This window comes from Vombatus ursinus, unplaced genomic scaffold, assembly GCF_900497805.2.
Source record: "Vombatus ursinus unplaced genomic scaffold, bare-nosed wombat genome assembly UNPS02014807.1, whole genome shotgun sequence".
NCBI lineage: Eukaryota > Metazoa > Chordata > Mammalia > Diprotodontia > Vombatidae > Vombatus > Vombatus ursinus.
The window spans coordinates 29690602-29717456 of NW_020954585.1; the positions used below are offsets into that span (position 1 = coordinate 29690602).

Here is a 26855-nt window from a genome sequence, read left to right on the forward strand (position 1 = left end):
TGGATGGATGGGTGAATAAATAAAGCTTTTAGTAAGTGCTTACTATATTGTGTGAAAAGCACTATACCAAGATCTAGGAAAGTAAAACAGTTTCTGCTCTCTGTGTACCACTCCCTAAAAAAAAGAAAGAAACTACATAAGACAAATTTTAATGCAACAAATGTATCTTTGATACAGCCACCTTAATTTTAAACATAATTCCAAATTCTACTTAATATTTTAAAAGATTTGTAATTTTATTGTCATGGGTATTTCTTCCAAGAATGTAGAATATAGTCCCTACATGCCTTAAGAGATGACCTTAATGAGTTACTGTGACTAGTCTTCTGCTGATGGACCTTTCTATGCGTGGCTTATCTAATCCTCAGATGACAGGATCACTGTTGATGACAGTTCATTGCCAGACTTGCATTCACTCAGATTCTTTCTACCTTGGTAGGTACCACTGGAGCTTCTCATTACCAGTTCAGTCTTGGGAATCCAGTGTCATTTTCACAACCCTAGAACTTCTATGGAGGACCCAATAATAACAATGTCACATTTATGTAGCATTTTCCATCTTGCAAAGCACTCTTCTCATAGCAACCTAATGAAGTAGGTAGTGAAGATATTATGATCTTCATTTTACAGATGAAAAAATTGAGGCTTGGAGAGATTGTTATTTGCGTACTTGCAAAGTGACAAAGTTACCCGCATCTGACTCCAAATCTAGTGTTCTGTTGTTATGCCAGGTTTCTTCTCCATAGGAAGGAGCAGAAGGATACAGATAACTCTATTTCTTGATACTTTGTTGGTATGCCAAGTTTTTAGTATTTCATTAGAAAGCCATAGACTTTTAAAAATAAGTTTAAAAGTTTCTCTCACTAAAAACATCAAACCAGGTTTAAAATGGTATCTTCACCGGCTATGTGTGTGGCAATAGATCTTTGCCTTCAAGAATCTCACCTTCTGGGGCCGCTAGGTGGCGCAGTAGATAGAGCACAAGCCCTGAAGTCAAGAGGACCTGAGTTCAAATGTGGCCTCAGACATGTGACACTCAATAGTTGTGTGACCCTGGACAAGTCACTTAACCCCAATTGCCTCATTCAAAAAAACAAAAGAATCTTACCTTCTAATTGGAGAGCTAAACATGGTGAATAATTAGAATACGTAGAAACATGTAATACTACAATAAAATTCAGAAGAGGGAGAGATTGCTTCTAGGAATGAGTCAGGGAGTAGGAATCAGTAAAAACATAAAGCTACCAATTGACTAGAACCTTGAAAGATTTGTAGTGTTATGAAGTGAGATGATATTTGTAAAACTTTTTTTTGTTTGTTTTTGCTTTTTGGTGAGGCAGTCAGGGTTAAGTGACTTGCCCAGGGTCACACAACTAGGAAGTGTCAAGTATCTGAGGTCAGATTTGAACTCAGGTCCTCCAGACTCCAAGGCTGGAGTTCTATCCACTGTGCCACCTAGTGGCACCCTTGTAAAACTCTTTACACCATGTCTGGCACATAGTAGGTAATATATAAATACTTATTCCCTTCTCTCTCCTCCTGCCCCCCAATTTCAACAACTGATAGAAATGAAAGATAGGGCCATAGGGTTATAAATATAAAGCTAGAAGGGATCTTAGTGGTCATTGATTTCAACACTTATTATTTACACATTTTTGTTTGTAAAATATCAACTTTATTGGTCTTGTACATAGCCAATAGAATTCCAAAATGGTAACAGGAGTGGCGAACTTGCACCTTCTATGGCCACATGTGGTCCTCTAGGTCCTTGAGAGCGGCTCTTTGTTCTGTAAATGTACCTGTTATTAAAGGGATTTATTCTGTGAAGTTTGGATTCAGTCAAAGGGCTATAGAAGAACTATCTTAAGGACTTGCTGTGACCCTGGGAAATTCACCAACTCCTCCTGCCTTACTTAATATACTCTATGAGAAAGAAAAAAGTGAGAATGTTGCTTCCAGATATAGTTTCCTGAAGTCTGTTGTAAAAAAGGAATTGTGAGAAAAAATACACTTAAAATCTATTATCTTGGGAAACTAGGTGAAGCAAGCTTTGCATTTTAAATAGTCTACAGAATAGCAGGACACACAAACATCCCTAAATTGCTTATGTTTAAGTATAATTGAAGTCATTCAATCTGTAACTGTAACTATGGGTGGTGTGGAGCGGTAATTGACGAGTCACTTTTTGAGTGATTGCGTAACTGTTACACATGTAAGGAAAACCAGACTAACTTGTTAGTAAACACGACTTCCTGAGGCACACAGCCTCCCCCTCCTTGTCTCAAAGAATTGAAAATGCCTTTCACCACTGATTCTGCTCATCTTTCAAGTGATGTTGTCCATCTGAACAGAGTAGGATATTTTTTTCCTCTACCTTTGTGACCCTAAAAGTTTCAAGTTGGAATTACATTGTTTGAGGCAGAAGTCATTTATTTCATAGGATTATGGGGTTAAAAGCTGGGAAGAATCTTCATCTATCTCCCTGATTTTAGAGCTCAAGTGCCTTGCTCAAGATAACAAAGGCAAGCGAGTAACGAAGAGACTGTTTGAGCCTCCATAGGTCCTGACTCCAAATTCAGTGCCCTTGCACTATCCCATAGCATGCTTGACTTTTTAAAAACAAAAATAGAACAAAAGGAATTATTTTCCTTGAAAATAAGTCACTATAGCAGCTTACCTGCCAAAACTTGTGAACAAAAAGTTGGTCCCCTCTGGGACACTTAAGGGTCTTCAGATTTCCAAATCCAAATCTTTCCATTGCACCCTGCTTCCTCCTTGACACTAGGCTGATTTTCATGCCTGAAGTCAAGTAAAACTCCATGAGGTGTATTAGGTTAGTGTTGTTATGACTAACATCTTCTACTTGTTTTATGTCAATATAGTATCATTCTGCTTTAGTTTATCAACTAAAAGAAATTGTATGTCTTGAGTCTAGAAAGGATAAGATATGGATTGCTATTTGTCATCTGGAGACCTGATCTTTTCAGGGCTAGCTCTTCTCTTCTTGTACCCATTTTCAAAATAGCATCTTGCAATTTGAGTTGGCTTTGCTGCCAGTGAGTAAGCAGAGTCCTCAAAAGCAGTCTCCCCCATCCCCATCTAAGTCACAGCAAGCCCTACCAAAGCCTTGGCTTTTTTTTTTTAATTGGCTGAAACCCTTGAGGCTCTTTCCTGCACCAAGTTCCTCCAGTCACTAACATGGTTATAAAATGCTTGACTGACTTTAATATTTTAATATAGTTATTGGGCAGAGGTCATGACAAGAATGTTGGAAAGTTTCACTAAGATGCATTTGAGTGCTGCTAACAACAATAATTAATATTTACATAGTGCTTTAAGATTGCAGAGTGCTTTACTTATGTTCTCTCATTTATTCTCAAGCTTAAGGGCAAGGAGTTACTGATCCTAAAATACACCAGTATTTAGAGGATTTCTTGGACACTAATATTTTCCCTTGGAAACCTTTGGAATAGTTGCTAGAGAAATAGAATAGTAAACATGTCCTACTTCTTCCAAGTGGGTTGTTTTAGGGTTTTTGTGGGAGCAGAGACAAGAAGAGAGAGATGTGTGGGTAAGGAAGGAAATAAAGTAACAAGTTTTAGAAATTATAATCCTTGATTCTACAGATATTTATTAAGCACCTCCCCGATGCAAGAGGCTTTGCTAGGTACTGGAGGGGGGTGAATCTTAGAAGAAGAAGAAAAACAGTATAGTTCCTGCCTTCATGGAATCTGTAACTTTATAGGATTATCAATCAACAAGCATTCAGTCAGGATCCAGTATGTGCCCAGTAATAAGACAAAAATGAAACTGTCTCTGCCTGCAAGGAACTTTTTTACTACTAAATACTAAACAATTTTGGTAAAAAGGCATAAACAGCTGGGAGATGGAAAAAAGCCTTCATATACAAGCTGACCTCCAAACAGAGTTTTAAATGAAATAAGAGATGCTCAAATTTGGAGATGAGGAGCATTTCAGGTGCAAGAACAGTCAGTGCAGGGGTGTGGAGGTAGAGTGCAAGAAGACCTGTTTGGTGACAGGTGACAGTATGAAGTAGGAGGAGTAAGGTATAGGAAAGGTTGGAAGGGTGTTTGGAGGTAAGCTGTGAAAGGCTTTAAAAGCCAAATGTAGGGAAGTTTATATTTGATCCTAAAGGTATTAGGGGGCCATGTTTATTGATAGGAGAGTAACTATGGTCAGACCTGCACTATTAAAAAAAAATCACTTTGGCAGCTGTTTGGAAGATGCTTTGAAGGGGGAATAGATTTGAGGCAGGGAGACCAATTAGAAAGCTCTTCTACAGTCCCATTGAGAAGTGAAGGAAAGTTGGGGATAGGAATGTGAAAAGATATGAAGAGAGAGAGATGAATAAAAGATGTTCTGGAGGTAGAAATGAAAAGATTTAGACACTAGTTGAATATGTGGGATGATGGAAAGTGAAGAGTCAAGAATATCTCTGCGGTTACAAACCACTTGTGCCCTCAGTAGAAACAGAGAAGTTCATAAGGATGAGTTTAGAAAGAAAAGATGATGAATCCTGTTTTGGACATGTTATGTTTGAGACATCCTTTTCAATACGCAGTTGGTGATGCAGCACTAGAGCTTAGGAGAGAAACGAGGGCTGACTATATTGATCTGGAAGTCAAATGTAGAGAATTTCTTCAGGAGGAGGTGATTGAGTTAAGTTTATTTCCTACTTCCATCAACCATGACTCCCTTTGAAGGCGGTATGGTACACATAGTACACGTGGGAGTTAGTTGCGTCACTTTATGGGCTTCACTTTCTTTATCTATAAAATTAAGAGGTTATGCTAGACAATATCTGAGGTCCCTTCCACCTCTAAATCTATGATCCCATGAACCTAAGGTGTTCTTAGGAATGCTGTGCAGGCAAATCTGAGACTTCATGTTTTGTTCTTCCTTTTCTTATGCTTTAGGAGTTCTGTCACTCTCTTCTATTTTCAGAGTTGCTGCTCCTGAACACAGCAGATCATTGCCATTTAGGCTTCTTTTCAGAGCAAATATTTTCTGACAAATGGCCAAGAAACATTGTGGCATTTAAAATAACAATTCTTCGTGGTCAGCACTGGACCTTGATTCCAGTTGTCCATGTGACACTGAGTGATCAGGTGATGCCTAAAAGACGGTTCACTGACTCGATGACAAGTTTGTAGCTCATTCACACAAACCAGATGCTGTATTAGGAATACTAGAATTGAATTTATATCTGGCCTTCCAAACAGCATATGAATATGAATATTCATCAAGATCCAAGGTTTCTAGCAAGAGTGTATGACTAGGAAAGGGAGAGAGTGGAAAGTCACAGAAGTTGTTGAGAGTATTTTCCTGTGCATTCCTTGATGGAAAATTGGATCATATATGAATCAACAGAGAGATTCATAGCCCCAAGAATGTGAATAAATGAAACCTTGTTTAGAATTGTCTGCCCTTGGAGAACAAACTGAAAATTCTTAGAATATATCATTAAATTTGTATTAAGTAGATTAATTTTTCAGATGTCAACTTTGTATAACTGTGGAATGAAATTCTCATTTAATTTCAGGGAAGTAAAAAGGCTAGTTTTAAAATTAACATCTTTTGATCCAAGTATCTGTTAAAATGCTACTTTCCAAAAGGGGCTAACTTTACATTGTTTTCTTAGATGCTTCTCTAACCACAAATTTGTCAATGTCACTGCTTCATCAATAGAAATAGGTAAGTGAATCTGGCAGTGTCTTAGTAAACAGTTTCATGACGTCATAGGAATTAGAGATGGTATGTCCTCCCTTCCAACCCTCTTATTTTACAGATGAAGAAAATTGAGATGTAAAGAGGTTGTGACATGTCCACGGCCACAGTTAATTTGCAGAGGCAGGGTTGGAACTAAGTTGCTCTAACTATACATCAATATTTTTAATGAGTTTCAGTCATGGTAGCTTGCATCATTATTCATGTTTCCATAAAGTGATTTATATTAACATCTAAAATGATAGCTGCTGGGGCAGCTGGAGGCTCAGTGGATAGAGCACTGGCCCTGAAGTCAGGAGGACCTGAGTTCAAATCTGGCCTCAGACCACACACTTGACACTTACTAGCTGTGTGACCCTGGGTAAGTCACTTAACCCCAATTGCCTAAAAAAATAAATAAATATAATAAAGTGATAGCTGCTCATGGAATGCATATGTTCAATACAGTTCTTTAAGATATCTTCCTTGGGTCTCTTTGCTCAGTAATATATATATCTTTTTTAACTAGGCAGTGGAGTTAAGTGACTTGCCCAGGGTCACACAACTAGTAAGTATCAAGTGACTGAGGCTGGATTTGAACTCAGGTCCTCCTGACTACAGGGCCATTGCTCTATCCACTGTGCCACCTAACTGCCCCTCAATAATCTTTAGGAGGAATATTTTCAATGTTAAATTAAAGTACCTCCTTAAGAACTTTGTGATATTACTTGATAGAACAATTTAATCACTTATTGTCCATCATTTCAATTATACTCCATAATAACTATACTTCCTTGGTGTTGGTACTCCCTCTGACAACACAGATCACAGGCTCATTATATCTTAGAAAATGGCCTTCCTGCATAACTGTGGCCAGCCTTCTGGTGATGAGCTTCTTCCAAGGTTAGGTAGTCTGCAGGTTATAGAAACAGTCCATCACTGGGTCCCAACTCAGAGTCTCTTTATCTTGCACTCCATTGGCATAACCTTTAAAGACACTTCCATGTCATGAGGAGGCATCCATGTAGAACTTGAATGTGTCTTAAGAACTTTTACAATCAGAATATTTTGATTATTTATACAGCAAACTCTGTAGCCTGGAAAGAATAATAATCTCCAAATATTTAACTCATTTCTGTTGATGGAAATCAAATTTGAGGAAGAAATGAAATCATGAATATAGCAGTCTGTCTCCTTCATGGCCAAGGTGTATATCCTGGTGAAAAATGTCATTCAATCCCAATACTACACCCTTAGAGGAATGCACATTTTTCCTTTGTGTATGACCTTAGGAAAGGAGTCTATACCTATGCTTTGAAATGAATGAAAGTTCAATTCAATTTAGAAAGCATTTATTAATCACCTACTATATGCCAAATACTATGCTGGCACTGGGGATATAATAACAAGAAACAAAACAATCCCTACCCTGAAGGAGCTTATATTATCCTGGAGGTAAATAAGTGAGTTCAATGTTTAATGAACAATTAATGCCTGTGCTACAAAAAATTATCCTTAACTCAAACAGAAGTCATTTTGCCAAAGTTTAATATGATCCTGATCCAAACCAAGAAGAGATAAAGCAGAAAATTATAGACCAATTTTATTAAATGTTGATGAAAATTTTAAAATAAAGTCTTAGTAAAGAGATTGCAATACCCAAAAAAATGGACAAGTTGTATTTGTACCAGGGATGCAAGGAGGGTTCGGCATCATAAAAATAATTAGCATAAGTAATGGATTTGTGATTTCATTGCTTCAGAAGTTTCATCCAGTAATACAAATTACAAACCATCTGTGCCTGCCCATCCTCTTCAGCTCCTTTTCATGTATGCCTAATGTCCAATTGAGTGGACACAGAGGGTCCACTCGGTGTGCCAGAGACTTTCCTTGATGGCTCATGACATTGGTTCCCACCATTGCAGCATTTTGGCTGCCCGCCTGTCATCCCTTGTTCTTGTCAGATGTCCAACCTATCCTCTTCTTGGTTCATTTAGTTCCTTGCCATCTTTTACTTCTATTCTCCTGGAGTTCTTCATTGGTCATATGTTATAGCCTACTCCATACATGCTATGTCTCTCCATTTCTCTCATTATGATACTGTTTTAGTTTTTCAAAGGCAATTATATGCCATGTCTTGCCATTTGTTAACATAATTCTAATACAAAATTTTAGTATTAAAAAGATGCTCCTTTTTTGAGGGTTGAGGCAATTGCTGTATAAATAATCAAAATATTCTGATTGTGAAAGTTCTTAAGACACATTCAGGTTCTACATGGATGCCTCATCATGGCATGGAAGTCTCTTTAAAAGTTATGCCAGACTTGCCCAGGGTCACATATATAAGTAAGTGTTTAGTGTCTGAGGCCAAATTTGATCCTCCTCACTCCAAGGCCGAATCTCTATCCTCTGCACAACCTAGCTGCACTTCCTTTCATTGGAAAGATGGAATCAACAAAAGAGCTTTGCAATTACCTGAAAGTAATCCAACCTGTACTGTTCCTCCTTTTAAACTAAATGACCAATTGTACTGTCTCAGATTATATACTGATGGACAATTTGTATAGGGTATCCATCCCTAGTAATTATTTTCTAATGATAATACAAAGAACAAAATTCACAGATCTGTATCAATGAATGCAGGAAAGGGCTTTGACAAAATATAGCACTTATTTATGTCAAAAACCCTAAAATGCATAGACATAGAAGGGTACTTCTTTAATATGATCACAAGTAGATATCTACAAATCAAATGCTAATAGTATTTGCAATGGAGAAACCCTGAAGACTTTCCTATCAGAGGTGAAGGAAAGATGTACCCTCTTGTTATTTGACATAATAATAGTGTTCCTTTATAATGCTTTAAGGTTGAATAACACTTTAATTTTGTGAAGCACTTTATATACTTTATCTCTTGAGCCTTAAAAGAGCCCTTTGATATTGGATATTATCAATCATCCCCATGCTATAGAAGAGAAAACTGAGACTGAGAGATCAGGTATTTTGCCTGTGATCATTCAACTAACAAAAGTGTGAGAAGTGATATTTGAACTCAGTTCTTTCTGACTCTAATTCAACATTATCCATTAAGTCATACTTTCTTTTTTAGATAATTCTAGAGATTGAAAGCATAACCATCAGTAAGGGCATGATAGATTACTTAGAAAACCCCAGAGAATCAGTAGGGGGAAAAAATTAATCAAGATGATTAATGGTTCAATAAAATAGTAGGACACAATAAATCCACAAAGCTGCCGTAATTTCTTTACACTAAGATGCGGATAAGGACTAGATTTATTATTCCATTTGTTTAGAGAACTTGCTGAGAAGGAAGTTCTATCCACCAGTGAAAGTCAACACATTCTCTTCTACTTAAAGTCTTAGAGAGTTGCCTAGAACAAAGGTGTCCAAATAGGCATCCCACAGCGCCCTGAAGTGTAACCTGAACCAGATTAAAATGTTATTGGGGAATATTTAACAAAATAAATAAAAATATAATAAAACAGAGAATGTTGATATACTGTTTTCTAAGTCAATATGGTTCCAGCAGGGATTCCTTTACATTTGAGTTTGACACCCCTGCTGTAGAAGGTCAAGGAGAATAACAACTTAAAAAGACACTGAATTTGTCAGCAACCTTGAAGAGGAGAGTTTCAGTATAGTGCTGAAACCAAAACTAGATTCTAGGGGATTGCAGAGTGAAGAGGTAGTGAAACTAGAGCTGGCCCCTAAAGTTAAGGAGACCAGGGTTCAAGTCCTAACACTGACACGTAAGGAAGTACCTCTCCATGAAATAACGTCTTGGGTTTTTTTTTTTTAAACTATTTTTCTTTTTTTTTTAACCATTTTTTTTTGTTTTTAGTGACCTTGCCTTATGTAGTTTTTTGATGGATTTCTTGAAGCTGAGTGTGTACATAAAAGTTAAAGGATTTGAGTGAATGAGGTTACAATTCAAAGAACCACTAATGATAAAGTATTTGGAATAATACACAGCTATCTAGCACCCTTGGGGAATGAGTCTTTCTGCCTTAGATAAATGTTCTGAAAAGGTAAAGATTTACACAACCATTTTTATTTAACTTAAAAAAAAGATCAGCTTTCTAAAATTTGTAAGTACTTCCCTGTTTCTGTTTCTAAAATTATCGTATAGAGTGGTATGGGGGTAGCTATAAAGACAGGTAATAGCTACTGCATATTTGAAATGCAATCCAGGCTGCTCAACTGTGCTAGTTGGGGGTCCCTCCATGACACAATAATACCCTAATGATTTGGGTGTGGAAGTTAAAATAGTTGTTTATGCTAGTAGAGTACAAAGCATTTCGGTCTTTTGCCTCTTTCTTTCTCTTCTTTGGCCGCAGTGCCTGCAACTTGTGGTCCTACTTGTTATGTCCAATCTCCACTGATTGTGACTGCCACTCTTGACATTTCAAATTTTTGTCACTTCTGCCTTCTATTTTCTTCCTTCATCTCCTCTTCATTTTTATTCCGCCTTGCCTTTTCTGTCTCTTGTCACTGCTACTAGGCTTTTTTGTTATTACATTAAATGGATGATCTTTTATTAACACTTCCAGGCAAATTGATGAATCATAACAGTGAGTACAACCTTTGTCTCTTAATTTTCTCATTTGTTACTGAGTACTGAGCAACTGCTTCCCCCCCATTGTGTGTGTGTGTGTGTGTGTGTGTGTGTGTGTGAATGCAAGTAGAAAGATGTGTATTTGCATTTAGATTGTAGCAAAGACTTGAAGATGTCTGGGTACCAGGTAACCAAGTTTTCCGGATATTTCTGTGATCTTTAAAGAGAACTTGTAACCCAGAAATATACTGAGCTATATATATTCTCCACTTCATTTTCTTACTTTTTCAATACTGTATACCAAGAGTAAAACTTAACTGCCAAAGGCATGGGTATCCAGCAGTAATCCTTCCAAAATTCTGGTAGTACATTTTATATCTAAGTCAATTGAATAATTAACTATTTCTCCTTTAAATATATCAATATATAACAAATATATATCAGGGGAATGTTGGGGTTGATAGTCATTTGGTACAGTCCACTCTGAGGCCCAGAAGGTCTTATGTCCAAGATTACTACATGTCTAAGATTACACATCAAGGAAGTGGCAGAGCTAAGACTGAAACCCAAATCTCCAAATGAAATGTTTGAAAGGACCTGAAGTCCAATACTTTAAGGAGTAGATCCATTTTAAAATATTATTTGTCTTCTATCCAGGGTTCAGTGTTTTGTTTTGTTTTGTTTTTCTACCAGAGTGCATTTCCTAAATTAGAAATGGATTCCCTTGATAGAAATTTGCTTCATGGTAATCTTTGCTCAAAAAATTGTGATACTTGTACTAACATTCCAAGCCTATTTTCATGAAATAGCATGGTATCATTTTATTAAGTACAATAGCATTTCAAACTTTGAGTTTTTACTTGCTAAGAATTGACATGAGTTTTTCTTTTATTAGTAACCTACTTGCATATAAAATTTAGTTCTTCTTATTGTATAAAACATTGACTTGAGCTTTCTAGAATTTTGTCCTTTGGGGGCCATCGTACATGCACACCTTATTCCTTTCCTGGGAGCATGGTTTTTATTTCATAACTGCATTGTTACTTAAGAAAATTGAGCAAGCTATAGAACAGGACAAATGTGTTTTTTCTCTCCAACTGAAAAACTTATTTCACCATACTTTCTCTAACATACATATATATAGCATTATCTTGTTACAATTGCACAATTTTCACAACTAATCATTTTCAGAAGCATACTAAAGAATCAGTAATAGGGACAAGATTAACTTGAGAAAGAATTCAGAATATGAAATGTATTTGAAGGGATGAGAAGGATTCATTCAAGTATCTAAATGGAAGAAATACTTTTTTCCCAAACCTGGTGGTAACATATGCAGAGATGTTTCCCTGGGGAATATGCATGTCTGTTTGTATATAGGAGAGCAGTTGTAACTATAAATACATGAGAGTGCACATGTATGGCTATGCCTAGGCTGTTGAATTTATTCAAAATACAATGCAAAAGTAGTGGGATTTTTATCCCCCAAATAAATCAGGTCTTTTGCACAAGACAAAAGTACTATGCCTTGCTTTAAGATATCACAGCAGTGATCCCTTAATTATAAGAGAACCAAGCTCAGTGGTTAGAGCACCAGCCCTGAAGTCAGGAGGACCTGAGTTCAAATCCGGCCTCAGACCAAACACTTGACACTTACTAGCTGTGTGACCCTGGGCAAGTCACTTAACCCCAATTGCCTTTTAAAAAGAGAGAGAGAGAGAGGGAAAACCAAGTGAGAGAGAATGGTCTTTACTCAGCACAAATACAACTCAGCCACTGCAAAACCAATTTAAAATCTCTATCAGCCTGCCAGTGGCTTGATAGCAGCATCTTTATGTAAAAGAGAACACACTCGGTATACATACACAAAAATAAAGTGAAGATGGGCAGCTACATTGCTATTTGAAATTTCCCTTATATTAAAATGAAATAAAAAAAGCAACTTCTCTTTCTTAGTTGTTCAAGCCATTTACCAGTAAGTGTTAACTGAGTAATGTTGCTTGGCCAGCAGTGTAGTCTTCCTTCTCTTCAAGGAAGTAGAACTGCTTCTCCATAGAGCTGTGTGAAGTTCTGATAGCTGAGGTTAAATGGAAAAATTAGGCCTGATTAGAAAAGCAGTATACAGAAAAGAGGCTGTCTTGGAAGAAAGGAAGGGGAAAGAATCTTAAGGAGTCATTTCCCCTTATGGTTTTTAGTTCCTTTACTAGCTAATCAATTTCCATCTAAAAGACACTGCAGCAAATCCATGATGCCATGTTTGTAAGCTGGACATCCTGATTCTCTATTGTTAAAAACAGAAGCTACAAGAGATGGGGCTTGTGAGAACCACATCGTAATAAGAAAACAGGATGGCTATCATAGTGGTTAGAGCCTTGGAATCAGGAAGACCTAGTTTCATATCCTACACTAGACACTTAATAGCTATGTGGCCATAGGCAAGTTACTTAATGCTGTTGAACCTGTTTGCACATCAGTAATATTGGGGGTGTTAACATATCTCACAGAGTTGTGAAGATCAAAGAGATAATATTTATCTTGGGGGAGGGGAGAAGATATTTAATTAGCAAAAGTAGTTCCTGGCCCCTACTATACCACACACACACATGTACGTATATGTACACACACATCCACATAGTACTTTGCAAACCTTCAAGACCTACATAAATATAACATTATTATCTTCCCAAAGAATAAGTACCTTATGTTATTGTGTACTTGTCATCCAAAATGAGGCCATTTGCAGTAGGGGGAGGCTTTTTTTTTTTAATCAGAGAAGAGAATTTCTAGACATCCCTGGATTAAATATAGTTAAATTATGTTTCTTGCTTGGTTTTTCTTTTTTTGACAAGGAAACTTTAAACATGGAATAATTCATTTTTGTACCTTTCACAAACAGCTGGTGAATGTCTAAGAAATAGGCTCCTGTGTAAATGAAGATGGAAATGTATAACTCAAAATGTTAAGGGTTTAAAAAACCCTATAATTTTGACCCAATGTTTACAAATATTAATTATTAATATAAATTTATAGCTTTATGAACTATTTTATCATGTAGGTAGAAGTCTTTGTTTCAAATGTTAATTTTGTGTCTTTGGTGCCAAAAAACTATTAGTTCCCACATCTGTGTTTTCTTAGCTGTAAAAGTCTAAATTACATATTTTAAATCTACCAGTATTCCTGTCCACATGTAATAAAACTGCATTTTTTTAAAAAAGGAGAAAGAAAGAAGACATTTTAAAGGATTATTTTGGGTCTTAAGCTACCAAATGAAGTAACATGAGGATACACTTCTCTTCTAGGATGGAAAATGTTTATTGGCAGTTAAATATTTATAATGGTAATAATGTAGCGTAATAAAGAAACTCTTCCTGCCCTCAAGTAGTTTATATTGCAATAGGAAAAGGACTGATGGCAACATCCATTCATCTTGTTTTAGCTATCTAGGAGGTTTGTGAAGGCAATTTGGCTGCAAATGGAGGCAGGAAGATCATGACAAGATTACTGGCTCATAGATACCTTCCCCCTCCAAATCTTAAGGGCCATCTAATCCAATCTTCTCATTTTACAATGAGGAAACTGAGGGCCAGGAAAGAGCATACATCTAGAATTGGAAGGAATCTTATAGATTACCTGGTTCCTCACACTGATTTTACAGATGAAGATATTGAGGCCTGAACAGGCTAATTTGAACTGATTAGAACCCAGATCCCATCAAGATCTGGTGAACAATAACACTTATCAAGGTCTTTGTTCTTTTCAGTCCAGTTCCGCAAGACAGAATCAACCTATGCCCCACTGGAGGCAATATCTCTCACTGAGGCCAACTTAGGGCCTAGGAACACCTCTGGATTTGGACTCCAAGGCCAACCTAAGCTATAGGGACAAATAGGTCAAGGGGCCCTGAAAAGCATTTAAGTGGTGTATAAGCTGTTGTAGCAGCTTTTGGGATACGAGAGGGGAAAAGGCAGCAAATAGATTTTTGTTATACTTTTGAGGAGAGACAGGGTTAAAGGAGAGAATAGAATAAATGGGGGGTGGGATAGGATGAAGGGAAGTATAGTTAGTTTTTCACAACATGGTTATTATGGAGGTGTTTTGCATGATTACACATGTATAACCTGTATCGAGTTGCTTGCCTTGTCAATGAGGGTGTGTGGGCAGGAAGGGAGAGAACTTGGAACCCAAAGTTTTAAAAACAAATGTTCAAAATTTTTTTACATGCAACTGGGAAATAAGATATACAGGCAATGGGGTATAGAAATCTATCCTGCCCTACAAGAAAATAGAAAGGGTGGGAGGTGATAGAAGGGCAGATCAGGGGAAGGGGTATTCAGAATGCATGCCGTCTTGGGGTGAGGGGAGGGGAGAGATGGGGAGAAAACTTAGAACTCAAGATCATGTGGAAGTAAATGTTGAAAACTAAAAATAAATTAATTTTTAAAAAAAAGAAAATAGTTTTTTGTTGTTGTTCTTGTTACTGTTATAGGACAAGAGAGACCCTACATTTCAGTAAAGCAGCAAATGGTGGAGTGTGAATTAGGTTCCTGTTATTCTTGGCAACTATAATCAACCTGCAACTATCTGCACAAGTATGAAGAGCATTGGGACGAATAAATTAAGCCAAAGTTTTAAAGGCAGTGACTGCTTAGAGGTGGGGAAGGTGCAGTGAGATGTCCCATGTGGCCAGACAGAGAGAAAAGAACCCTATATGGGGGAGTATTTACACCGTAGGATAGCAATAGCACAGTAGTTAACTGGGTAGCATTAGACTTTTCCCTATCTCATTTCTTCAAGGTTGTTTAGACCTACCACCCTGATTCTAAAAACTAAATGATGAAATGATGAACTAGTTGATCCAAACATGAATACTTTGGAGTTGACTACAAATTACTATTACAATTACAGCCACAAAGTTACTTTTCTGAAGTACATGTCTGATCATGCCCCCTCTTGCTCAATAAACTCCAGTGGCTCCCTGTTGGCTCTAGGTCAAATATAAGCTCCACTGATATTTTACTATCTTCACAACCTGGTCCCTGCCTTCCCAATCTTCTTACACATGACTTGCCTCCTAGAATGTTGGGCTATAATCACACTGGCCTACTCACTCTTCTGCACACCAAACACTCTATTTCCCTTTTCCATGCCTTTACACCGACTATCCTGCCTGAAATGCCCTCATTTCCACCTCTAAAAAGTTTCCTTCAAGAAGTAGTTCAAGTATCACCTTTTACATGAGGCCTTTCCTGTCTCCCCCCTACCACCACACCTCCAGTGTACTCTCCTGCCCAAAGTAACTTGTATTCATTTTTTATACCTTATATCAGGCCTACACAACATGCCGCCCTTGGGCCTCTTTGGCCCGCCACTACATTGTGCAGGCCTGCGTTATATACACATGTTGTCTTCTCCTTTAGAACATATTTTAAAACACATAGAAATTTTGGTTTGAACTTTAGCTATCCCCCACTGAATTTGAATTTAGTAATAATGATTTTATATAAAAGTGATACTATTTTGGATTTTAAAAGTGTGGTATAGTCTAAGTGGAACAACCAATCTATGGGGATATTTCTGATTTCTAAGAAGTTCTAATTTCCTCAGTTGCTTGTTTTTTAAAATTACAACTTATATTGATGTGATTTTGCATCAAAATTCTTGAAAATGTTCAAGAAGATTAACTGATTTTTTTTTAATCATAAGCCTTTTGGAGATGTTGTTAGGTTAATCCTGACTGACCTTCAAACATTCAAATTAGGAACAAATCACATATCATCATTGTATTGTTGGATAATTTCTGGCCCTGGGGATCTCTGGAATCTCAGAGCAGTACTGCTTTTTTTTTTAATTTTTTATATTTTTTTTATTAATTTATTTTGATTTATCAACAATCACTTCCTTAAGCTTTTGAATTTAAAATTTTTCTCCAACTCCCTCCCCAAGACGGCACACAATCTGATATAGGCTATACATGGACATTCACATTGAACATACTTTCACATTAGTGACGTTGTAAGTAAGAATTAGAACCAATAAGAGGAACTACCAGAAAGAGGAAACAAAACACAACAGAAAAAAAATATATCAAATAGTATGCTTTGATCTGCATTCAAACTCCACAATTATTTCTTTGGATGTGGATAGCATTTTCCAGCATGAGGCCTTTGGAGATATCTTAGATCCTTGTATTGCTGAGAAGGGTTAAGTCTATCAGTATTAGTCGTCACACAACATGGCTGTTACTGTGTACAACATTCTCTTGGTTCTGCTCACTTCACTCAGCATCAGACCACACAAGTCTTTCCAGGTTTTTCTAAATTCAGCCTGTTCATCATTTCTTATAGCACAATAGTATTCCATTGCATTCTTTTTTTTTTTTTTTTTTTGGCTAGGCAATGGGGTTAAGTGACTTACCCAGGGTCACACAGCCAGAAAGTATTATATGTCTGAGGCCGGATTTGAACTCAGGTCCTCCTGACTCCAGGGCCAGTGCTCTATCCACTGGGCCATCTAGCTGTCCCCCATTACATTCATATACTTATTCAGCCATTCCCCAATCGATGGGCATCCTCTCAATTTCCAATTCTTTGCTACCACAAAAAGAGCTGCTATAAATATTTTTGTGCATGTGGGTCCTTTTCCTATTTGTATGATCTCTCTGGGATACAGCCCTAGAAGTGCTATTGCTGGGTCAAAGGGTACACACATTTTTATAGCCCTTTGGGCATAGTTCCAGATTGCTCTCAAATGGTTGGATCATTTCACAACTCCACCAACAATGCATTAGTGTTCTAATTTTCCCACATCTTCTCCAACATTTATCATTTTCCTGTTTTGTCATATTGGCCAGTCTGATAGGTGTGATGTGGTACCTCAGAGTTGTTTTAATTTAAATTTATCTAATCAATAGTGATTTAGAGCATTTTTTCATATGACTCTACATGGCTTTAATTTCTTCATCTGAGAACTGCCTGTTCATATCCTTTGACCATTTATGAATTGGGGAATGACTTGTATTCTTATAAATTTCACTTAATTCTCTATGTATTTTAGAAATGAGACCCTTATCAGAGAGACTGGTTGTAAAAAGTCTTTCCCAATTTTCTACCTTCCTTCTAATCTTGGTTGTACTTTGTGCAAAAAATTTTCAATTTAATGTAATCAAAGTTATCTATTTTGCTTTTCGTAATGTTCTCTATCTCCTGTTTGGTCACGAATTCTGTTCTCCATAAATCTGATAGATAAACTATTCCTTGGTCTCCCAGTTTGCTTACAGTGTCAGCCTTTATGTCTAAATCATGAACCCATTTTGATTTTATTTTGGTATATGGTGTGAGATTTTGATCTTTACCTAGTTTCTGCCATACTCTTTTCCAGTTTTCCCAGCAGTCAGAGCAGTACTTTTAAGAAGTGCTGAAGGGGTCTTGAGTGGAAAAAGTTTAAGAAGACCTGCTCTAAAATATGATCTAGGATGTATCCTATGTATAATAGGATAAAAGTATCCATGGAGCCATGATAGAATCACACAGAATCTGAGTTGGATGGGACCTTTGAGCTAATCTATTACAGCCCATACCTGAATAAGAAACATTTCTCATTGCAGATTCAAATTCCTGACACTATCTCAGTTATTCAGGGATCTAAATGAGCCAAATTAGGCACCTTCAAAGAATCCTGTCCTATCCTGGAGAAGCAAAACCCAAATTATCTCAAAAAGGGTTGGAAAAATAGGTTTGTTTTGCTGAGGCATTCAGTTCCTGTAATTTATCACATGGTTGGAGTCTATAGGGAAGGTGGTAGTATTGGAATTACAAAGTGTATGTAAATGGTTGTGTTTTGTCTGGGTTTTTTAGTCCTACATTTTGTTGTTGGTGGGGATATTTTCTCTATTTTCCTTGGTTTGTTTTATGTTTCAGTTTTAAGGTGTAAGAACAAGCCATTTTCTGAACCAATGAAAGAATGCCTTTAGAAAAAAGAATTAGGAGGAAAACCACACCTTATTTTAAAGGAACATAGAACGCTTAGGTACAGAAGACAAAAAAATTGACCAAATGATTAAGATATGAAAAAGAAAGACTTTACTGAGAGTTGTAATTGGAGCCTTTATTATTACCTTTTCCTATGTCACTGCTTTCATGTAGCTCTGTCCATTGCTGAGATGGTTTGGTTTTAGCTTTTATTCTTAAGTAACCCCAGATCCTTTGCTCTTTCACCTTAGTGTCCTAGAAATTTCCTCTTTTTGTAGGGACATTTTAAATAACACAGTAATTTCAATAGAAAAATCCACTGACAGCCTAACCCAACCCACCCTATTCATCTTAGACCTTTTGGCAAATTTTTTTTTTCAGAATCACATGAAACTTGGAAACTATTAACCACTGTTCATAATTGTCTTTCATTTTCTTTCTTAGTTTTTTTATTCAATTTCTTCTGCTGTTTCAGTTCATGAAAGAAGAAGCTTGTGTTAAAATGTCCTAAAAAGTGGGTTCTTTTAGTCTTCGTGTAAGCATTTGATATTCCTGAAGTACTTTCTAGTCATGTGCTTTTAGGGTTCAGATGTCTTATACATGGATTAAGAAAATGGGGTAACCCAGAGCAAAATGGTTAGATCTGCAAAAAATGCATCTTCCTGTCTGTAGCTTCCGCTTTTTTTCTAGTGGTTTCCCCTTCAAGGCAGTCAGTCCCTCTTCTCTTTGGGGCCCAGTATACTCCTACTTCATAAGCCCCTACCATTTTCAAAGCACAAAAGAGCCTGCTATCTTCACTTACACTTTGAAATTCTTGGTGGCAATAGGTAACCCCACCCAGGTATTTGTGTTTTTAAATAATTTAACTCTAAATTTTGGAATGAAAGATCTTGTCTCCTGTTAAAAGCATTTCAGCCAATAACATTGGGAAGATTGTAAACACTAAGGTCATAGACCTGATTCTGCTCTCCCTTTATGAAGTGTGAAGATGGTCCTCCTGATAGAAGGGCAGATGGCCATTCATTGGCCATGCCCTTTTAAAGAGGCCTTTAAAAAGCTAAGCCTGTTAGTCCCACCGGGCAATTGTAGGAGGCATTTGAGGCTGGAAATATCTGTTTGGAGTGTAATCCCTGTGCTGCTACCCAAGGATAGTGTAAGGTGAAGAGAATGTCCCCCTTCCCCACTATCCTCCCTGACAAGGAGCAGAGACAGAAGTATGAGAGGTTCAAGTGACTTGCCCAAGGTCACACAACTAGTAAGTGTCAAGTGTCTGAGGCCGGATTTGAACTCAGGTCCTCCTGACTTCAAGGCTGGAGCTCTATCCACTGCACCACCTGCCTGTCCTGAGCCAACCATATCTTGAAGGGAGAATTAGCCACGGCAGTTGGGAGTTGATCTGTGTTTTTGTAGGGTAGTGGACCCTGGAAATATATCATCATAGTAAATGTTGTTCCTTTGAGCCATCTATTAAAGGTAAGCAGACTGGTGCAGGCTTGTGAACTGTAATTTTAAGAGTGAAGACTCACGGTGTACCCTTTAATCAAGAGGTAGTATTCACCCCTCTAGGGACCCAACCAGGGAACTTAGTTGGGGAAGTAGCTACAGGGCTGCTGCAGGTAGTTTTATGGAGATTAGTCAGGCTGCATTAGAGGATGTAGTAGGCTACCTATGTCAGGTCCTTCTCTAGCTTTTTTTACCCTTTTGCCATATTCCTGAGTTCCAGAGCACGTTTTCATTGTTCTCTTCCCTGACATGAGAAATTTGCCAGATTTCATCCTTCTCCATTTCTCTTTCATGGCATGGAGATCATGCTTTCTCCTCCAGGCAGACAATTTACAACTTGGATTTTACCTGCCATATGCCCTCCAGCAACCAAAAATCCTTACTCAGGAGCAGTGAGCAGGACTCCAAGTGGGGTAAGGCATATTGGAAAGGAATCAGTGCAACACAAAATAAAAAAGCGATATTGTTTATAAACTGCTTTCCTCAGCTTGGCTGACTGAAAGAGCAATCTTGTGAGGTAAATAATGCAAGTATTACCTCATTGTATAGATGAGGTAGTTCCTTACGGTCACCTGGTTCACTGGTACTCAAACCCAATTCTAATATTTTTCTCACTATACCATACATTAGTTTTAGGACATGGGGTAATGATTAAAGGTCAGGGGCAAGGTAAATCTACTAGTGGGTGTTGGTGGTGATTTTATGGTATCAAAGGAAAGTGTAAACATATGCAGCTATGCCGCACAGAAATTATTATGTATCCTGCTAAACATATCAGATGAGCTTGGTTTTAAGTTTTATTTCATTGGAATCATAGAATTTTAGAACTAGATAGGGCCTGAGAGACCTAATCAAATTCCTTCGTTTTACAGATAAGGAAACTAATTTCCCAGAGATGGGAAATTACTTCCCTGAGGTCACACTGTCAGTTAATAGAAGAGCCAGAACTGGAATCCAGGTCTTCTAGTCTTCACTTAAAGGAAACATCACTCAGTTTTCACTCAGAAATACTATAAATAGTACCAAAGAGTTATCCATATAATTCCTTTCCTCCTCCCTAACTTTTCTGGTTAGGACATCCAAACTTTTGAATAATAGTCAACATCTTTTGTTTTTGTTTGGTGAAGCAATCGTAGTTAAGGGACTTGCTCAGGGTCACACAGCTATTACGTGTCATGTGTCTAAGGGCGGATTTGATCTCAGGTCCTCCTGACTCCAGCGCCAGAGCTTTATCCACTGTGCCACCTAGCTGCCCCTCTAGTCAACATCTTTTGAGGAATATCTTCTCAGTGAGCCTCCTATAAACTCAGTACTCCCCTTCTAGTTTTCTTGACTTCTATGAACCGTGCTTAATAAGTGCTTATGAGCAGTTGATCCTAGGAATAGAGTCTGTGATATAACTCTCTGGAGGCAGAGGAAACAAGAATGAACAGGACAATAGTGGAAATAGGGTTGTGATGCTGTCACTGTCCACATGATTTCTCTAATTTTTTTCTAGAAGAATTGGAACAATATGAGACAGATTTGTTTAAAAGACAAATGTGCTGTATAGTAACGAAAGACTGGAAACAACCTAAATGGCCACAAGTTGGGGAATGGCTAAGAGTGGTAAATCAATGCAGTTGGGTTATACATTGACATAGTGACAAAATGTGAAAAAATACAGTAAGACCTATATTCCCCAATAATGCAGACTGGGGGAAAAAAAAACCAGAATGAAGAGCACTGTATATACACATTGACTATGAGTATACTTAATAGCCACACATGAGAAAGTACTGTCAGAAGAATCAGAAGAAGAAATAAAGTGACATCTATAACTTATCAATTGTGTCTGTACATTTGCTTACCTTTTATCACAATGTGATTGGCCTTGATATTTTTAGATGGCCGGGAGTCCTTAGAATTAAAAATGCAAGGAGGGGAAGATTGTAACCTTAAACTAGCAAATAATCACTACATGGCAAAAAATAAAATGTTAAAGTAGAAGCAAGTATAGATAACATCTAGTCTAATCTTTCCTTTTACCAGGGAGCAAACAGATCCAAAAACAAAATATTCATTCAACAAACATTTTTGAGTGCCTAGTGTATGGGGGAAATAAAAAGATGAATGAGACACATCCTCTTCTCAAGGAACTGGCAGTCCAGTAGGAAAATTAAGACATGTGCATGAATATCTGTAATATAAAATTGAACATGGTAAATATAGAATTACAAAGAGAGATCTGTAGGAATTTAGAGGAAAAAGGGGAGAGGAGGCATTTTTGGTTGTGGAGATCATGTCTAATTTTATGGAGGTGGCATTTTGGGCTAGTTTTTGAAAGATTCTTTTGATGTCAGCTGATGAGTAAAGGAAGATAGTGCATGTGGAGGGAATAACATGAACAAAAAGCATGAGATGGAAAAGAATTGGGCACACCTGGGAATGGTGAATAATCCAGTTTGACTGGATTATTATCCATTACAAATATCCATTTTATTATTATCAAAGGGGAGATTAGGTTAACCTCAGGTTAGTGGGCTTTAAAAATTCTTTCCTAACTATTTCAATAAAATTTGTTTCCTTTGTAATCCTATTTGTTTTGTTCTATACATTTAAAAAAACACATTTCTGACAAGGGGCCCCAACATCACATGTCACATTGGTGACAAGGGGTCACAAAACAGCAAAATGGGGTGAAAAAAAAAGTTTAGAAAACCCTGGCCTAAAGAACTGTTGGGGTTAAATGATAAAGGTCCTTGAATGCTAGACTAAGGAGTTTAAGCAAGTATATTTACTTCACCTTCCTTTTTAACAGATGTTAATGTCAGCAGAAAGGAAGATAATCCCAGACAGCAGAAGAAAAAACATTAAAAAAACAATATTTAACAAATGTTTTGTTATAGACTTTTTGTCTTCATATTTACTAACTTTTTTTTCCTTCTCCCTCCTCCTCATTTTTTTTTAGTGGCTACAGATGTCTTTAATTCAAAAAACCTGGCCGTACAGGCCCAAAAGAAGATCCTTGGGAAAATGGTGTCCAAATCCATAGCGACAACCTTGATTGATGATACGAGCAGTGATGTTTTAGATGAACTCTATAGAGTGACAAAGGAATACACTCACAACAAGAAGGAGGCTGAGAAGATTATCAAAAACCTGATCAAAACCGTCATCAAGCTGGCCATCCTATACAGGAATAATCAATTTAACCAAGATGAACTAACGCTAATGGAGAAGTTCAAGAAGAAAGTTCATCAGCTTGCAATGACCGTGGTCAGTTTCTATCAGGTTGATTACACCTTTGACCGGAATGTATTGTCCAGACTATTGAATGAATGTAGAGAGATGCTTCACCAGATCATTCAGCGCCATCTAACTGCCAAATCCCATGGACGGGTTAACAATGTCTTTGACCACTTCTCAGATTGTGAATTCTTGGCTGCCTTGTACAATCCCTTTGGAACCTATAAGCCCCATTTGCAAAAACTCTGTGAAGGCATCAACAAAATGCTGGATGAAGGGAACATATGAGTACCTGGATTACAGTTGTGACTGCTAACATTTCTTATAAATAAAGCACTGCTGATTTATGAAGGAAAAAGGAATCAAAAACCAAGGGTTATTTTTTTTTTGTTTGAAGATTATAGATACTTCAAAAAGACTTTGCCAAATCAATTCTTTGATTATGAGCCATCTTATTCCCAAAGCACCAAGAATAAACATCACATGATATTGTTAGATGTGGGACTTGATTTTTATTTGAAGAGAAGCATATTGCCAAAATATCTGGTTAAGAGCTACCAAACAGTTAACATATCATGAAAAGTATGTTAAATAAAACAAATGTATTTATAGCACCCTGCAAGAACTTTTTAAAGGGAGCTCTTCATGGTGATGGTACATTCTATTGCATCTAATATGTATAAAGTTATATTTTTTTCATTTATTTTCCTTCTTGATGTGTGTTTGCTTAAAACAAAACAAAAAAACTTCCTTTTGATGCCAACGCTACTTTAGAAACAACCTGAGTTTTCTAGTTCTATCCCTGATGCTTGTGCAAAGTTTTCATCTATAGTGTTAAGATCCAGTCCAAGCCAAATCAGTTGCCATGGAAATTTTACTCTTGATTTTCATACCCTCAGAGGTAAAGTTCCTTTGAGGAACAGGAAATTATATATTTAAAAGACTTCATAGTATAATAAACTGTGTTTAAAATATGAATAATGTGTGATAAAAATAACATGCCTCTTGCATATAGTCTTGCCCTTTAGAATTAATGGTGATGTCTAGGTTTGCAAATTGTAATGAGGCAATGTTCACCTTGAGTATTTGTTAGTGCAGTCATGGAGTATAATCTTGATGTTTTGAAGTGTGTTTATGTTAAATGTGGGCATTACATAAATTTCAAAACTAAGAAAGAAGAATGATAATCTGGAATGTTCTTGGTATGTAAGTAAGTAAGTGACCAATTGGTCTAATAAACAGAGAATTGACCTTTGCAACAGAGTAGAACCCTCAGAAATATATGGGTGGTTTAAAAAAAAAACAAACTTCCCATAGAGTAAATAGACCAAAATGAATGGATATCAAATATTTGAGAAGTTTTGTTGTGAATATATAGAATGTCACATTTTTATTTAATTACTAAAATTGTTTATATTTTGTTTGATATTTTGATGAGTAAACCAAAGAACATTTGCACTCAAAGCCATGTGTGCATGTCTTATTTCTATATATTATCATTTCACTGAAGTAAAGGTTCCCATTAATTTTTGAAACAGAGTCTTAAAGAGACTGACCCCACTCCCACCATCAGCAACAGCAAGCATTCTGTGATGTGCTACTGTGTGCATGGCTTTGATGCTATAAACTCTTCTCCTACATTCTGCCCACATCCTAGCAGTATTGAATTCAAAGTAGCACCACACAGAAATGGAGTTGGAAGATCCCGTAGATCAACTGGAGTCCACCTGCTTTGTTTTCTTTCTCTCTTTTCTTTTCTTTTTTTTTTTTTTTACAAATGTGGAAACTGAGGCCCAAGGAAGTTAAGTGACTTCCTAAGGTCACACAGATAGTAAGGGGATAGAAACACGATTCGAACCCAGGTCTGCTGACTTTAAATCATTCTTTCAAATTCAATTTCAAAATCATTCAAATTCAAAATATTTCCACTGCATCCTGACATGATTGTTTTCACAGAAAGGGCTAGCAATTTAAAATTTTAAAAGACTTAAATTCCCTACTATGGATAGCAGCTGGTGTCAGTGTGTAACAGTCATTGCTTAGTTCTCCTTAGACTTGCTGTCTGTGGGTACAGGGGAAAGCAAGAGTCTGGACATTTATTTTCCTGGCTACTTGACAGTCAAAATCTGGGTTAATTACTCTTCTGATTTCTTTTACAGCTATTATCTCATGGTAATATAACACCTACCATGTGAGGTAATTAAGGTAAAAAAGAACATTACTGTTTTATCGATAAGAAAATAGGAAATTATGTGACTTGAGCTGGGTTTAGAACCCTGGTTTCACAATTCCCCCAAGAGCTTTGTTGTATCATCCTGGGTTGCTGAACACTTCCCTGGGTCTTCAGGAGGTAATTCTAGCAGGTGTTCTTAGAAAATCAAAGTTTAAAAATGGCAGGCACCATTTCTGTTGACAGATTGCACACAATGTTCTGATAAGATTGATAAAGGTTTTAGACTAGGAAGTAGAAACTTCTCTAGTGTTTGCTTGATTTGATTATCAAGAAGTCCTGATGGGACAAATCATCACTTTACTGAAGTGAGCCCCGAGTATGCAGGTTGTAACACTGGTTCAGAGGGAAAGAGGCAAACACTGGAAACTATCTTTCTAGATGATCACCATAAACAGTGATTTCTGGGCACCGTCCTGAAGAAATTGAGCCACTAGCTTTCTTGTCAATAATTTATGACACTAAACAATTCCGCTGTCTTAATTATTTGAAATCTTATTTATCCCTCATTTTCAAACATGTTGAAGTGAAGTAAACTATTAGGCCTCAACCTCCCACTGGAGCTTTTATCTGAAGAGACTTCAAGAGATACAGTAGAGGCCTTATTCTAGGAAAGCTCAGCCTGCAACTCTGTCCCACAGACTGAGGATTCTTTTCTTCCATCTCTCTAACTAGAAATGGGGCCAGTGAAAATAGCCATGAAATAAGATTTTTCTCTGGGTCAGCTAAGTGGTACAGTGGATAGCATGCCAGACCTAAAGTCAAAAAGATTCATTTTTCTGAGTTCACATGTGGCCCCAGGGGCAGCTAGGTGGCAGAGTGGATAGAGCACGGGCCCCAGAGTCAGGAGGAGTCGAGTTCAAATCCGGCCTCAGACACATAACACTTACTAGCTGTGTGACCCTGGGCAAGTCACTTAACCCCATTGCCTAGCCAAAAAAAAAGCAGACGTGGCTTCAGACACTGAGTAGCTGTGTGACTCTGGGCAAGTCAATTAACCCTATTTGCCTCAGTTTCCTTATCTGTTAAATGAGCTAGAGAAGGAAATGGCAAACCACTCCAGTATCTTTGCCAAGAAAACCCCAAATTAGGTCACGAAAAGTCAAACATGACTAAACAGCAACAGAGATTTTCGCTAGACCCCCTGTGGATTTGTGGGGGGGTGGGGGAAGAGAAAGGTAATATCTTGAGCCTAGAGGTAAAGGTAATAGGAGGGTGATGCTTACCTATTCCCAAAAGATGAAACAATGAGAAATAGCTAGAGAGATGTAATCTCATTTTACCTAGGCAACTTTCTGCCCTTGGTAAATTACACCACTAAAGGGTCATATTATAATCAGCACACACACACATATGTGCATACATATTTAATCAAGACTTCCCCTGTATAGACATAATTTTAAGATTTAAAAAATTGAAATGTGCCTGGGATCTGCAAATAGGTTAACTTTTAGGTTCTTTGACTATTCTTTCCCAAAAATGATGGGGGTTTTTTTTGTGTTTTTTTTATTGTGTGTTTCTTTTTAAAAATGATGCCGGTCTTATTGAGGAAAATACATACTAATCATATTGAAACTTATTTTTACTATATTCATAGTTCATTCCTAAAAACAAAACAAAAAAA

At 37.2% G+C, this 26855-nt stretch overlaps 1 protein-coding gene across 5 annotated transcripts in view; it reads left to right on the forward strand.

Moving 5' to 3' along the window:
- Nucleotides 1-24335, forward strand: part of TNFAIP8 (TNF alpha induced protein 8) — a 131630-nt gene extending 107295 nt beyond the window's left edge. For 4 of the 5 annotated variants that reach the window (XM_027875143.1, XM_027875142.1, XM_027875141.1 and 1 more), the window contains exon 2: nt 22724-24335. In XM_027875143.1, the coding sequence (XP_027730944.1) occupies nt 22724-23289 (566 nt within the window). In that variant the 3' untranslated portion in view covers nt 23290-24335. Of the gene's footprint in view, nt 1-20093; nt 20187-22723 lie in introns of those variants that run through there. The other variant, XM_027875139.1, reaches the window with a different exon arrangement.
- The last annotated feature ends 2520 nt before the right edge of the window (nt 24336-26855 follow it).